The 17,032-nt window shown below is 40.6% G+C and overlaps 1 protein-coding gene across 2 annotated transcripts in view; it reads right to left on the reverse strand.

The window, feature by feature from the left end:
* The window catches only part of ALKAL1 (ALK and LTK ligand 1), a 38,391-nt gene extending 22,602 nt beyond the window's left edge, over positions 1-15,789 (reverse strand). The window contains exons 1-2 of one of the 2 annotated variants that reach the window (XM_019008901.2): positions 15,495-15,789; positions 14,345-14,661 (exon numbers count right to left, since the gene is read on the reverse strand). In XM_019008901.2, the coding sequence (XP_018864446.1) occupies positions 14,345-14,651 (307 nt within the window). In that variant the 5' untranslated portion in view covers positions 14,652-14,661; positions 15,495-15,789. The remainder of the gene's footprint in view (positions 1-14,344; positions 14,662-15,494) is intronic. The other variant, XM_019008900.2, reaches the window with a different exon arrangement.
* Between the last annotated feature and the right edge of the window lie 1,243 nt (positions 15,790-17,032).

Genomic DNA, 17,032 nt, shown 5'->3' on the forward strand with positions numbered 1-17,032 from the left:
GGAGCTAACTCATTCAAGCTACAGAAGAAACATTTAATCGTGTCTGAATCATGTCAAGATAGGTGGACTGGGAATGGGGAGGATAGTTTCTCCTGCTGTGAACTATTCACGTTTTTCAGCACTGGGAATATTATGTTCCTCCTCTTTCCCTTAAACTTTGATTTTTCTTTGATTAATTCACCATTTGTGAAGAAAACATAATTTCTCACTAAGTGCTTAGACACTGTACTTTCATTTCTCAGAAAAAGAAATCACAGCTCAGTTCTGGTTAAAAGACTGCTGTAATGGTATTATCATCATCATGAACTTGAAGAAGCTGAGCCCTAGCTGCAGTATGAATGCAGAAACCAGCACATAAGAACTGCCCTATCTAAATCAGAGTATCTCCCACAGCATCTTCCAACTATGTCCAGAAATATGATGCTAAATAATTTCTTTATGCTCTGTTCCTTTATAATGTATCAGTTACATGCTGTACCAAGTCATTCATCATCCAGACAGAATTTGTACAAATTTATGTCAGTCCATAAATTGGCTGTAGATGTTTCCAAATGTGGGGTTTTTTCCTGTCATATGTCTGCCAGTATTTCACCTTGTCACTAGCACTATGTGAAGGATCTTAGCCAGATAATGGAAATGTACATCAATTTCACATGTGAAGCCTTCTCTCAAAAACATCCCGTTCTTTCTGAATGTAAGATTGACAGTCAGTTCCAGGTAATTTAATTTTGGTTGTAACTAAAAATTCCTTTCAAGTTTTTAGGTGCTACTGTCTTTCTTTTAATAATTTCCTAACTTCTGTAAAGTCTTCATGATTAAGTATGTTTTTTTTGGTTTGAGGTTGTCTTTTTAATTTTTAACAGAGAATTTGAAAATACTAAAGGAAGCATTTATTAGCATAGTGGTGAGAGTAAAAAAAATAATTCTTTTTTTATTCATAAAAGTAACAAACATCTCTTAGATGTTCATTGCAAGAAAAAAAAAATCTCTACGAAGTTATAAGTCTTTCAAAACTACAATTTCCCAAGCTAATATTTACAAGCTAATGTCCTTGAGCTGGGGCATGGGTCTAATTCCAAGACTGGAAGAGCTGTAATGCAAGACTACAATAAAGGGTGGAAAATAAATGTACATCTCAATGTATCTCTTTGAGACTGGCAACTGTCAAAAACCACTGTCTGAATTGGGAGCTCCAATTGCCATAGTTAGTGACAGAATCCATTGTTTGAATGTCAAATTTTGGAATAAAAACCAAGAGCAACTAAGGAAATAGAATGTGTTTAGAGTCTTAGCTTACGTTTACAGCAATAAACCACAAAGCATTGTGTAGAAGCAGCTCTCTGAATTCCCAGCTATTATTCTAGGAGCTGGTGTATTCTCAAACACATTTTTGAGGACTGAAGAATGCTGGAAGGAGAGTATGCCCTGATTCTGTTCTCCTTGATTTCAACAGGAGCAAAACCAGGTCCTCAATCTGTGTGTAATTCACATGATCTACTTAGCTAAACAATTAAGTCACAGCTCTGACATCTGATATTTATTTTAAGTTCTTTGAGCCAGATTCTCTTCTCTGAGCCAAGCCTTTTTTCTGTTCTGGTGGCACAGAGGCTATAACAACCATGGATTTTCCCAGCTGGAGAGTCTACTAGTGTGAATAAGTCTTTACCTGTTTGGCAAAATCAGCTTTCATGTTATTTCCTCCCCTATTTCACCCTCTGAATCTTTGCCATACTCTTATGAGAAAGAGTAAATTACTAGGCGTGGGCTACATTCCTCATTTCCGTGTGTCAAATATCCTTAGCGTGTATACTTGCCTCTTCAAATTAAACCTATATGGTTAATTTTAAATAATCCTTAGGCTATTGTACCTGAAGTGAAAACACAGGCTGCTCTCAGAAGACATACAACTGAGGGTCCTTCCAATGTGTGTTACTAATGTTACCTCAGAAGCTCTAAACCCAGGTTCTCTGGGTCACTTCTATCTGTGCAAGCCATGCTTAATAATTTATTCACAATGCAAGGTCATCCCTAAAGAGCCTTAAACCAAACATGCCAACTTCTTAGTCCCCATTTCCACTCTAAGAGAGCAGAGGTTGTATAAAAGGATAATCTGAAGACAGGTTCAGCTGAAAACTGTGAGGTCCCACAATGGTGTTTGTCAACCCTTGCCTGAGTGGGAAACCTTATGGCTCCTCCTACATTATTGTAGGGGATACACGCAATGAGAAGAACTTTAAGTGAGACGAGTTCAACGGAGATGAAAAAAGTCAGGATGCAGTTTAACACTGCACTTACTTGAGTCTACTTTGACCAACAATGCAGTGTGGAACTGATCTGCTGGGAAATGTGAATGCGCACAGAGGGATTGCCTCCTGTGTGTGCTGTGGGAAGTAATGGAACAATGCTAAGACATCATGAAGGGACCACCAATTATTCAAACTTCATCCACACCTTTTAATTTGTTAAGACTCTCAAAGAATTAGTTAAGGATCTGAGTCCAATCTCAAGAGATATTCACATTCTAATTCCTTATGCCTGGGCTGTTTTTTGATTAACTAAAGTCTGGAGCTCTCCACAGGTATATGCTGGTACATAGTGCAGGCCACAGCTCTTCCCCAGTGCCACACAGAGGCTTCAGTGTCACAAACAGATTTATTACAGACTCTGCCTTGGACAGCAGAAAAATCATTGATTTCAGAGGCAGCTGGAAACTGGTAGCAAACAGGTTTACCAAACAGAAAGAAAATAAAAGCAGTAAGTATGGAAAGTGTGGTTTCTAAGAAAAAACTAAAGGTCTCCTTGGGCATCTCTCTTATTTCTTAGCATCCCCTTTAGCTACCATATCGTTGTGCCTCACTTCTGGGGAGAGCTCTATTTTAAGGTGTGAGTTCCAATGAACACTTAAAATGGTCACCAAACAGCCACCTACCACATTTCTTTTCCAAACACTATATAATGGTCCAACAAAGTAGGCTCAGAGCTTCATGTGCAGATTGTTGGCCAAGGAAATGAGTCAACTTGGGAGGTAAACAACATCAAAGAGAGCAACATTCAGAATGCAGCAGCCTCTTCTGATCCAATGCTTTTTAATCAGCCACTTTCCAATATCTCATTAAGACTTGAACAAAGAGATTGAAGCATTGGCTTCTTCTAGGGCTTCAGCCAAGTGTAATGAAATTATACCAGGACATATTTACGAGGTTGGATATCTTGAACTCAGCTGTAATTATGTTTATTAGTAATTCTTCAATAGCTGCTCAGAAAGCATATTTGTATTAGTTAATCCTTGCCTGTGGAGACCCTTATATTAGCTTGGCAAAAGAACATTAAGAAGGATGGATTTCTTTTTTTTCCTTCTCAGCAAATCCCTGTTTCCATCAGAAAATGCTGTGGGATCAAGAAATAAGCCAATTGTAGTGTATATGGTTACTTTTCTGCTATTACTATTAGAGATCACTTTAGAAAACAGTTAAAACTAGAAAGGATAAAGATCTAGATTAATATATTCTGATAAGTTTTCCTTTGAAATATAAAAGCTTATTTAACAACTATACTTTGCATTATGAGACTCTGCAACAGCACCACATACAGACAGATTAGCATTATGTGCATACTTCATCTTTTTTCTTTTCGCCTCTGTCAGAAATATGAACATGTAAAACACTAAAATGCATACTTATTTTGAAAAGTAAAGAAAAAAATCTCAAAACTATTACAGATGTGATGTATGAGTTTAAGCAAAAGATCCTTCTTTTTGAAAGAAAATTTAATAAAAAGGACGGCATATCCCTGAAATAATTCAAATGAGAAAATTTAGGGTACTATGAAACCCTTGCTATTTTGGATACTAATCTGTGAATATGTACTTCCCCCTTTCCAAGAGGAAAGATATATTACAGTACTAATTGTTCATTAAACTTACAAAAGGATAATTCACTGAAAATAATGAGACATATAGGAAAGACAGGTCAAACTATTCAAGGCATTATTTTCTGAAGCTATTTTTCCCTATTCATAATGGGTTTTTTCTATAACAGAAAAATCAGCCACTTGGAATCACTAAACTATCAAGACATTTCAGATGATATTTCAGATGAATCCAGAGACTCCAAATTATGCCTGGAAAGTTACTGGAGGGCAAAACCACTCTTAGAATAAGATACAGAGACTACATATCTGTTAGTATTAAGAGGAAATTCACTTTGTGCAGTTCTGCAAAGCACTCTGTTTTAGCTATCATGGCTGCTAATAAATGTAGATTCTGGAATATTTGCATAAATTAAACACAAGAACAGCTGCAATACATCAAAGGCAATATATGAACCAGTTGAATTGACTGAATGAAAACTGATGACATGTGCTTAACTGCATACAAGCCAAACTCAGCACTGACAAACATAGGCAAACTCTATTGGTGTGAAAGGAAATAGAATCGAGTTTGCCAGAGCTTAATTAGACCCTGCTCTATTTTCCTAATATGAATAGGCTCCAGGTTGATTGCTGTGCAAATGGTGATGTTTAACTGTACTTTACATTTCCTGTGCTTATTTTAGAAATGTTTCTATTTCTTTCTGAATTAGAACAGATACAGATGGATTAATATCCATCATCTATCACAAATGGATTAATAATACACCATTTCTCCATTAAAGATACATTATCTAAACTACTACTTTAACGATGTTCCCAGTCAGGTTAATATATGTCAAGTTTATACTCAGGCTAGGGTCATTTTACCCTATCATAGTTACATAAGGAGACTGCTTATAAAGTATAACCAAGATCAAAATATTTTATTTGAGTGTTACGTATCAAAGGTAGTGAGCTACTTAGAAATATTATTATTTGAGGTTTTATCTTTAAGGATCACAAACAGCTGTATATACATGCAAACATATATTTCAGTGGGCCAAAAGGTATGGAACAGAAAGAGCTCACCTTAAATAAAAAAGCAGAAGACACTTTCCATATCTTGGGGCTGAGCAACTTCAACATTTCCCTGTTTTTTTAACAATACTTTCACTGTTATAATATTCTGGCATTCTGAAATAGAGTGTAACTGCAGAGAAAGTGCTATCCTTAATACTTGAGAGGTTTTCTATTTATTCTAAGATAACACTTAACATATTTGTAATACTTAATCTCCAGATTTTCTCCTTCTCTCACTCCTTGTTCTGACAGGAAAGAAACAGCGATCCCAGCCAAAAGTAAAGATGGCTTTTCTGGAGGTGCTGCTCAGTTCTGGGACAGTGGACTTCAATATAAATGTGTAGTTTGGATTTGTTTCAAGGGTTTTGGAAGCCCTGACTGCATCTTATATAAGTGACCCTCCATATTCCCATGCAGCTGAATCACACATTCACAAGTGCAGTGACTCCATCATGTAGATAATATAGAGCCACCCTGTTCATGAGAAGGAGGTCTGAGGGTAAGTTTGCTGTACCTTTGCCAGTCTTATCCACACAAATTATTTCTTTTGTAGTAATCCCTTTTTTGAAAGAATGAAAATTGCCCGATATCTGGAAAAGAGACTTGGTACCGAATAAAGGGGGAAATCTGTTTACATTATCTTCATATACAAACCTGTCATTTAAACATATAATAATGGGATGCCCAAATCGTGGTACTTCACTAATTTACTACTGACCAAGAGGTCCATTCAAACTTTAGTTGCATAGTATGAAATGCAAGAAATTAGCCTGCTCTAGATTGTCTTCTGACACAGAAGGTCTACCTGAAGGCCACAAAAAATTCTCTTATTAGTATGTCTCAGCCATAAATCTTTGTTTATCATGCAAAAGACAAGTTCTGAAAATTTTTTTCCTAGATTTCCTAAATTGACATTTCTGTGACAGCAGAGATGTCTCGTGTTGGGCATGCTATGTCATTAACAGACAAAGAAGTAATTACTCCATCTTGATTAGAGTAATAACATCACAGCTATCTCCTTACTTATTTTAATCCAGTGGGATTTAAGGGTTTTACTAATCCAGGATATACATCCACTGGGTATACATCCACTACTGCCACATATACTGAAAAGAATGCATTTTCTAACACTTCACTTCAAAGTCATCATAAACAGAACAGATTAAGGAAGAAAAAATTTCTGACTGTTTTCCAGTAGGGCTTTATTTTGCTTTTCACTTAATTTTACGGGCTTGAGTAAAAAAGGAGGAAATAATTTGAGCAGAAAAGCCTTAATTAGATTTATGCTATGTCACTCAGGATCCTGTCTAAAATCTGCAAGGAACATGGCAACAATTGCTTTGCTGATGTAACTTTAAATGTTTTTCTTTGAGCTAAAGACACAGATTTCAAATCACATAATAAGATAATACATACTAAAATGCAATTGAAACAACTTACTTGAATTGAGAAAGAAAAGCTTAATAGACTTTAAAAAACAACAAGAATAAACGTACAAAAAAATAGAAAAGTTTAAATATTCTTAGCATTCAGAATTGTGCCTGTACTATGAGTGTTTTTTGCTTGGCTGCATACATTTTAACTGTGTGTTTAAAAGCAAAGTATTAGGATCAAAAAAGTTGCCACAATTTGTAACTCCAAATAGTATTTTTTTCACTGATGTTAAAGCCTATGTTAAACAAACTTTTAAGCACTGTTTTGGTAAAAACAGTGGAGCGCTGAACATTAATGATTTTTTTGCACAAGCAGACATAATAAAATGTAGGATAATATCAAAATGGCCACTAATCAATCAAACACTTGGATCCTTCATGTGTTAAATCTTGTTTATAACCTAAAGAATTGTGCCCTCAGTATGTAATCAATAGTCAATTAAATCCCTCACTAGAGCAACTGTTTTCCAATTGGCTGACATTAAAAACACAGAAAACTTGAGTAAATAGCCTGTAGGACATAGACAAAAGTAGTAACCTCTAATTCACAAGTGACAAAATGAAGCAGTCATCCTTAAATTGAATAGAAAAGCCTAACCATCAACCAGCAAAACCAAACATAAACAAATGTCATGGAGTTGTTTGTTGTTTTTCTTTCCAGTACAATGTCTTATGACATTGTAATGTCTTATGAATGCAAGTAATGAAAAAGAAGATATTTACCATGACTATTAAAATGTACTTACTGGGTATGTTTTAAAACAAGTCTTACAAATTATTAACAAAGGATAAGGTTCCATTTCAGTTTTTGGGTAGGTTTACTTCTGTGAAATGTACTAGATAAACCTCTGAAAATCTTAGTTTTCTAAAAAACGGGTGTTAATAAGGGGGGGATATGTTACCCTTCCAAAAACTACTTTCAGGTCACTTGGAGAGATCTTCTTTAAGGATAAAATGATCCAAACACAGGCTGTGGCCTTAAGTGTACTTTAGGCATGGAACCAGTCACCCCTTTCTCTCTGCAGCCTTTCAGTGGCTCATTTTGTAGATGGTGCATCTTTCTTGGGCATCTCATTGATTATGAAGTTTTGCTTATAGCTTTCCACAGTGACCACTTCTTTGCAATTAATTTTATGCTGTGTATTTTTATATTTATATTATATTATATTATATATATATTATATATATATTATATATATATGATATATATATATGATATATATTATATTATTTTATATTTTGGAAAAGATAAGCCTTTATAAGTTACATAGGTAACTCTTAAATCACATCATTCTCATGCAAATTTCCCTCAAACCTTATTAATTAAAAGAGGATGTGCCTAGATGTATGGATGTATATATAATTCTCTTTTTGTATCTTTCTCCTTCTATACATATTTATTTAACAAGCAACGTCATCCTCACACTTGAAGCAGTGTATTTTCAAGGCTAGAGTCTATCAAACAATAATGTATTAAAAAGCCCTTTACCTGTGCACTGCCATTATCCCACCTCTCAGAGGCTTTCCCTGGCAGACTAACACCTGAAATAACAAACCACAAAGACACAGAGACCTGCCATTCTTTCTTGATATAAAAATTGAATTGCGTGTAATAGAAAGAAAAAAAGCACACAAAATATATCCGCTCTTCAGTTCGCTCACAGGCTCAGGGCCAAGCTAGACTAATACAAAATCCTGATTACAGACAGTAATGCATGCAGATCTTCTTTGAAACAAAACTTCTGCTTTCATTGCTATTCACTCTGCTGCATATTGGAGAAGTCCTGGTGTACTTCAGGCCCTATCCTGGTGTCATACAGTGAAAATTCTGACATTCACTTTTTTGGGGCCAGAGCTGTACACATTAGTAATTGAGTGTCTTGTCGTGCTAAATATGAGTTTTATAAAAATATGAAATAGGACTAAAACAAAACCCAGAAGTTCTCCTAATACTGATCAAAGTAATAGCTCAACAGAAAAGCTTTCCCATATGCTGACATCCCATCTTGCTCCTGGGCAAGCACAGTGCACTCTGAAACGTTTGCTGCTCAGGGTACAGCAGTTCAGTGGGGCTTCTCCCTTTTTCTGCCAGGACAGCACGACATAGCAGATATCCAGTGCCCTTCTCTGGGATTAATGGGGGTGAGAGCAAAACCTCTTGGTGACCACTTCATTTGAAGGTCTGCTCTGGTACTTTGCTTTGTTTTAGGTCTCCATGTACATGAAAATTACGTTTTATCTTTGCTCACTCCCTCATCAGCTCCCAGGGTTGGTCCATGGGTTTGATACTCTTCACCACGATATGGAAGACTGCTGCCTCATCCTAAATTTCACATGCCTTTTGTTCAGTGGCCTGGCTGTACTGTCTGGCAGTTATGTTTGCCAAACCCAGAGTTAAAAGTCATATTGCACAGTACACCTGAGAGCCCAAGCAGTCAGGGAAAGGAATGTAGCTGTGGTGTGACTGCAAAGCCATTGTAACCGTGATTGAGCCAAGCACTGTGCAGAACTGAAGGAATATCTCTGCAGCCTTTGGGACATACTTTCATCAAATGAAATGAAAATCTATCCTGCCCACTCGTATTTTTTGGATGGAACTGACAGCTGCCCATGATACAAGAAATAACCATAATAATGGTTATTTCCACTGAACCCCGTGGGACTGTTTATATTTCTGCCTCATAGTGTGCTGAGGTCCTCACAGCCCCTCTGATCCTGCCTCAGGACCCACTGGCCTGGGAAGAATATTGCCCTGTGGAATCTTCACTCCTCCCAGCTCCCAGGCCAGCTACCCTGTCCCAAGGACACTGCCGTAGAGATGTTCAGCTGACAGGAGTAGTATTTGATGGTTCATTACATTTGCTAATTTATGACAATATATTTTCTTTTAACCACCAGATCGGGAATATACAAACTTAGAATTCATTTCCAGATCATGTACACTTCATTAAAAATAAAGAAAACCAAGCCCCTTGCCTGTTTGGAATATGGATTATATTAATCTTTCAAAAGCACACTATGCTTGCCTGGTTTTGTTTCCAAAAACAAAGAAAAGCCTACCTACCAACTTGACTGTAAAAATAATTGATTCAAAAATGTCAGTTACAGAATCAGGAATGATTACTATAAATCAGAAGAATTTATTTGTGGGTTTTTTTAATGTAACTGTTATTATTCTTTTAAATCAATTTCATCCACTGTTTTGCTAATTTCTAAGATAATGTGTTTTTGATAAATTTGATTTTGGAGAATGTAATTTTTGTTAACTCTCCTCCTTTAAATCAGATGAATGCCCAGCAATTCTTATTGACAGAATACAGGGGAAAAAAATAAATGTATCTTATTAACAAGAATAATAATCGGATGAGGCTTAAGTATTACAAAGAACTCTGTGTTATGTCATACCATGCATTTTAATTTCTTAGAGACAAAGTTTACATTCCTCAGTGGTCTCCTTTCTTTACTCCAGATCTGTAGTTACATTCACTGAAGCAGTTTAGTATTAGGTACAGCAAGTCTTGAAGAATTAGGGGCTCCCAGCTGTAATTATCACTACACTTACAGGAGATTTTTTAAGTGAGGAAAAATAACAAAACTTTTCTTATGCCTTACACAGGACGAGTTTGATTTAACCATAAACTAAAATAAACCTCAAACATATCTTTCAAATCTAATTCATTATGAATAGTTAAACTAGCACTACGTCATAGGACAACTTACGGTTTTCTGCTGCTGATGTGTAGGAAATTTTGGCATAAAACTGAACTCGTAAGTGCAGCCTCAAAGTTTAAATATTTTGAGGGCCAAATTCTCTTCTCTGATATGTTATTCTAAATCTGAAGTACATATGCTCAGGAGGCTAATTTGAACATACTCGTAAACTCAGAGCAATATTTATCTTCATTCCTTCATGCTTGAAAAATGACTACTCAAAATGTTTTAACACGTCTTGTTGGTCTCCCAGGACAAAAGAGAAATTTAGAAAGCCCCCTAATGCTTGTAAGTCAAGATAGCTCTATTCTCTACCATGGTGGGCAATTTGTAAGGAAAGGATAATCCAAGAAGAGTTTTTATTTCTCAAGATTTCTTTAAATCTAATTACATGGAAGCTATTCTGGTTTTGAGGAAAGTGTTTGAATAAATGTAACAAAGAAAATCTAAGAAGAATGACAAACTATTCTAGTTCCCCTGACGTGGCATCCAAAAATAACCTGAAGCTGAATCTTCTCTTTGTGAAAACACATGTTTTCTTCATAAAAAAAAAGCTGACCACAGTTATGCATCAGAAGCAGGGGATAGTTATAAAAAAGATTATCCATTGAAGAGCTTTCATCACTAAGCTTAAAAAACTTAAAGACACTTCTTAGTGAAAAAAAATAAAATCACACTCAAGCATAGAAACTTCATGGAAATCAGGCAAGTAAAGGATGCTATGACAGAAATTTGAATCCCATTGGATATAATAACTCAAAGGAACAACTTGTATTTTTAGTAACATCCTACCAGGAATCCTAGAAAATATTAAGATTGCTTTCTGTTTAGTTGGAATTTCTTCTAAAGGTACAGTTCAGAGTAAGTGCTCACTTATTAATCAGGTCACCAAGAAAAACAGGGACAGATCTGTGTGAGATAAGGCATTTGAACATGTAGGGATAAAAGAGATAAGAAGTTAAGACAGCTAAAGTGATGGTGAAACTGGTATTTCTATTGCATATATAAGTGTCCTGGGTCATACAAGAACCATGACGCTAATTTTCTAATGGTTATGAAGCACATGACATGGAATATAACCCATTTAAGCAATATAACCAATTAAGAGGCGAGAAAGACCTAAAGAGTCCTTTCCAGAGAGGTCACAGTATCTCACTGTCCCACACAGGTGGACAGGTTTGAGTGACCACTCTATTTCAGGCATGCCCCATTGCTCTGTGACAAAATCACATGAGGTAGAGCACAACTCCTATTCCCATGGCATAGCTCTGGCCCAGGACCTGTCTGTGAGCCACCTGCAAGCCACATCCAGATGGGGCATCACAGAAAAAAAACACTCTTGCTTTCGTATCCTCTTTATGCATCTAAACTGAGTGGTACATGTACAATGTCTGACAGGTAAGAGTTTCATTCTTCTTCTTCCTGCCTCATCAAAGAAACCCTGTGGGTGCTGTGCTTTTCCATTACAGCCTGAGCTAAATGAGCAGTACACAGTCAATCTAAGGAGGAGGTCCTATCCTCTTTCAAACCTCACCCCTGGGCATGTGTAGTTATATATATTATATATATATATATATATATATTATAGTCCCTTGCCCTGTGCTGCCCCTAGAATTCACGCAGTGCTACTCCAGGTCAGCTTTCTCACTACATATAAATATGTATAACTAACAGTTAACCAAGCCCCTAAATGAAATAAAAGAAAGGTGAGCGTGGAGGTGCAGCTCAGTGAGTGGCTAGACCAAAGCTGGAGAGAGTCCCAGGAGTGAGGGAATGAGAGGAGAGGAGAGGAAGGGAAAGCACATTTCAGTTTTCCTGCTATTCAACTCATTGATAATACAGAGAAGCATCCTCAGAAAAGAAAAAAAAGGAAAAGAAAAACACACAGAAATTGTCTTGCATTCTCTTTTCTATATACAGCACTATTCCTGATGCTTTTTGTTTCAAACAAAAGAAGTAATTAGCTGCTCAATTGTCTTTTAAATCAGACTCTTGGTTTGATTTTCAGCAGCTACAGACAATCAAAATACATAACTCCAGTTTCAAATGCTTGGCTGAGTGCTCAACTGAATGCAACAACTTTCCTGTGTGAGGGGAAGATAAGCTGTTCTGTTCAGCTGATGATCAGGTACTACCAGCTGGAGCAAAAAGCTGCCATTAATGTGTTGATGACAGAAGCTACAAAAAAAAGTTAATTATTTGTAAGAAAAGCCTTGTCACAGTCCTCTATCCAAAAAAAAAAAGTACACACCATCATGACAGGTATTAATTTGTATCCTTGGTATTGGTAACAAAAAATAAGATGATTATAAAAATGTGACTGTTATTTAAATTGTAGATCTGCTCTTTCTAGGCTGGAGAGACAGCTACTTTTGTGGCTGCCCCAAGAGCACTGCACCTATGCCAGTGATGACTGGAGAATTTCCCTAAGGATGTTCAGCTGTTCTTTTTTGTGCATAACACAGTTACTAAAAGTAACAACTAACAGAAAACATAATCTTACTGTGTAGAATACTGATGGATTTAAAAAAATTCCCCTTCAAAGTTATATAAATATTATGAAATATTTATGCTTTCTATCATTAAATAGAATTATTTAGTTAAGAGCAAACATCTCAAATGGGAGAGACTCTTGTCCAAATCAGAATTTTTCCTCAAACAACCTGATAATAGTAATTATTGAAATAATTGCAAAGTATAAATCTGAGACAAATTCCCAGGTTTATATTTCATTCACTCTTTCATTCTCTTAAAAAGAAGAATGTAAGCCTACATGTACTCTACCTTGAAAAGACTATTTTACTTTTTTACTTTACTGAGGTCATGCCCACTGCGCATAAAGAACTCAAGCCACAGTAAATAAACAATTATGACCAGCCATGCTGATAACCTGCAGCATTTTTTTCAGTCAGCACACAAATCCGTGGCAATCTGGTTTGGGCTGGTTTTCCGTAACTACCAGAGACTTTACGGTCTGAAAAAAGCAAGAATATCTGGAAGCTCACTGGGACAATACAACCCCTTACTGACGTACAGTTCAAGACCTGGAGCAGATCAGACTGAGAAGCTTCCAAGGCCAGAGCACTGATTGCTTTTTTGATTGATAAATTTTAGCCCAGTTTCCTTAGAATGTGAAGCAATCTCCCTGAACAAGTGCCAACCTACCAATCAGTTACGCACCTATTAACTTCTGAATTTGTCACCAAACTTCAAGTTTTCCTAAAGGGGGCTTAATTTAATTTAAAACAGACTACTGAACAGAAAAGAGTAAGTCTACCAGTGAGACTTGAGGAGGGCTGCATCTCAGCTTCACCCATTACCAGCCATCTGCCACAAGGGCGCTCTCCAGGGACACAAATCCCTAAGAAATGGAACTTCCTTGGGTTTCCTCAGTTTGGTCTCTCTCCAGCAAGGTCTGTGGCAGGCAACAAGAGAAAAACATTAGTGGGCTACAGCCAGGGACACTCACTAGATTCTCCTTTTTTGTGGCACTGCACTATCCTGACCCACACAAACCCCTCAGGCAGCTGCACTCGAGGAGGAAATGTCTTTGCACGACTCTGCATCAAGCCTAGCAGTGTCAGTCTCCTGGCCAAGGACTGTGCAACTATCACCAGGCAGCTGTGCTTTGCCCTGAACTGTCCCTGCTGTCACTGCCAAGCCTGGCCCGTGCCAGTGCTGGAGATGGCTCCCTGCCCTAGTCTGAGCATCCTCCGAAAGGTGAAATAAGCCCCATGCCCAGCTCGGTCTGGATCTTCTGCATCTGCCCTGCAAACCTAGAGAAGTGCATCACATGGGAGCCAGCAAAGTTGAAGAAGTTTAAAGCAGTACATCCAGAGAGATGTCGCTCAGATTGGTCATTATCATCTTTGTGCAGACCATAGCAGCATTCCTAAGACTGGGGAGAAATGTGGTTCCCCCAGTGCTGCGCTGCAGTATAGGGAAGTTGGAAGGCTTGCTCTGAGGGGCTGTCGATCAATGCTGCACGCAGCTGACCTCCCGGCCGAAGGTGCCGAAGCCCCAGTGACCCTCGGATACCCCCACATCTCCAGCCGGGGAGCGGGGCTGGGCTGTGCTGCCCCGGCCGCGGCAGCCCCGGGGCGATGGGAGGGCATCCCCCGACCCGCTTTCCGCTCGCTCGCTCCCTCCCGCAGCGGGATGCGCCGGAAAAGGAGCCGTCGGGCTCGGCTGCCGGAGAAGGCGGCAGGGACGGGATGCGGAGGGGACTGCACCCCCGGGCCCCCTGCGCGGGGCAGCGCGGCGTCTCTTACCTCCGTGCCGGGCGGCGGCGAAGAGCCGCGGGGGCGGCGGGGCGGCGGCGGCGGCGGCTCGGGGGTCTGTCGGAGGGGCACTGCCGCCGCTGAACCGCCGGGAGATCACCCGCTCCCTCCGCGGCGGGCGGGGCGGCAGCGGGCGGCCGTCGTCGCCTAGGGCTTGGAGGAGGATGTCGAGGAGCGCCCCCCGTTCGGCTCCGGCGGCGGGCACGTCCCTGCCCTCGGCGCCCGGCGGCGGCGGGGCCGAGGCCAGCAGCAGGAGCACGATGGCGGGCAGCGCCTGCCGCTTCTTCGCCCCTCGCATCTCTGCGGCGCTGGGAGGAGGCAGAGAGTGAAGGCGGTCAGCGGCGGGCCCGGCCCGCACCCCACCCGCCCGCCCCCCATGCCGCGCCCGGGGGCACCCCCGCCTGCCGCTCCGCACGGCTGGGCCGGGCGCGGCCGGCGGAGGGACCGCGGAACGGGGACCCGACGGACCGCCGGCCCCGCTGGCCCCGCCGGCCCCCGCGCTCGCCCGGCTCCGCGGAGCCTGCGTTTAATAGACGCGGATTAGGGGAAGGTTATTAACCGCGCCGCACATATCGGCGGTGCAGGGTTTTGCAGGGGATTCGCTCGGCTCCCTTTGCCCCTGGAGTCGGGTGCCTCCTGGCTCTGCCGGCGGAGATGGGCGGCGGGGCAGCCCCCGCGATGGGCCAGCCTTGGCGGTGCCACACCGGGGGTTCGGGGACAGAGCACGGACGGCAGTCGGATGGAGTTCAGTGAGGGGCGAGTTACATTGGAAGTGCCGCAAATCAGGGTGTAAAGGGCGAAAACAACACAGGCTGGAGCTTCGAGAGCAGTACTTAATGCCCTAAGTAAGCTATTCCAATTATAGAAAACGGGTAGGATTAAGAGGGAGGGAAATTCTGTTACTTACAAACTGTTTTCTAGCTGGCCTGCCTTGAAAATCCTCTTGGGCAAAGGAGTTAATCGGAGCCTCAAGAGAGCCGGCTTTCCCCGACGGCTCCGGGCTCTGCCTCCCTGCCGTACCGGGGTGCACGGCAAACCCGGGGAGTCACCGGGGAACCAGCAGCGGTTCGCTGCCGGGGCAGCGACACCCCCTCGTTCCACGGGGAGATCCCCTCCGGAGAGCCGGCGGGCGGCCGCTTACCTTCAGGCGGAGGCGAGTCGGGCTGGGTGCGTGCGGGCTGGGGAGCGAGGTCCTGTGCCGCCGTCGGAGAGCCCGGGTCCCCGCGGAGGATCCGCAGGGCGCGGAGTGGGGCGCTCGGTGCTGCGCCCGGAGATGGGGGATGCGCCCTTCAGGGCCATGCGCTTCTCTTATATAGTCCACACCGGCGTACTCATTTGAGTACTATCGACTTTAGGTGGGTGGCAGTCGATGGAGACACCTCTGGTAATCACTCTTGGGCTCAGAGAGGGTCTTTTCTGACAAACTTCCTCCTCCCCGTTTGTCCCCCGGTGGATGGCAACTGAAAGCTGCGTTTGAAGTGACTCTGATATATTTGCGAAATTAGATTTCCCTGAAGATAGGGGAATGCTTACTAATAAAGCTGCCGGCTCAAGAGATTAAAATGTGCTTTAACTTAGCGGGATTCCTTTGGGAGTACAACAAGGAAACTATTTAATTCCCCCCTTTTTTATTGAACCAAGAAGCCGTGAGCAAAGTCTGAAGTGTGTATAAATTTGGTTTTGTTTTGATGGCAAGGAAAGTGGTAGTCTCTCTTTAGCAGGTGAATTCACAAACTATGAAACTTATAAAAGTTTGCTTCTTCAAAACAGATTTTTAAATTTTTGACAATGAGACTAAATGAAAAGCTCACACAAAAGGTAGCAAATAAACTAGTGAATAAAATCTCAATCTTAGGAGACCAGTTGTATGCAGGTGGTCTTGACAGATTAAAAAGCAATACACATTTTTCTAATTATACCAGAAAATATTTTATGTTGACATTTTGCAAGTATAACTCTTTGTCATAAGTTATCACTTAGATATTTACTTAAAAAGAGTGGGACAAAAAGAAAAAAGATCTGAGATATCCTTTAAGATGTGAAAAAGGGGAATTTGAAAGAGATTTAAACTATTCTGAACCTGTCTGGCACACAACATTTCCCTACGAACTTTGTCTCTTTCCCCAAACTCCTTCATTCATGCCCTTCTCTTGCTGCCTCAGACAGCACACACTCTGGGCTGTATCTCACAGGGACTGTCATTGCTGGTGATGGGAACCAGCTTCTTCCCCACATCATCCCCTGCTTGGCCATCTTCACTCACCTTTGGGGGCATGATCCCACAAAGATCAGAGATCAAACCATGTTTAACTAATAAAGCCTTGCAAAGGGTTTTATCACACAAAATTGGTTTAGAGGTCAGTGTAATGCACTAGATACATTGGGCTGACCTGTGGATTCCCAGGATAACTGAAGCAAGGTACCATTCTCTTTCTTGCTATGGGATTTCCTGCTTTTGCATCTTTATTGGGTGCATATGAGGAGTTTACTTTTAGCAAGCTGATGGTTATGTTCATTGAAGAGGAAAAGGGGAGCAGTAATCAGCAATAAAACAAAGCAGCATATTAATTAACTAGCTGCAAATAAATCCCAAATTTTCTCTCAGTTTGCTTATTTGTTTCTATTATCTTATTATTTTTTTTTGCTCTCAGAGACATATATTGACACCACAGAACGGGA

This window comes from Parus major, chromosome 2, assembly GCF_001522545.3.
Source record: "Parus major isolate Abel chromosome 2, Parus_major1.1, whole genome shotgun sequence".
Classification (NCBI taxonomy): Eukaryota; Metazoa; Chordata; class Aves; order Passeriformes; family Paridae; genus Parus; species Parus major.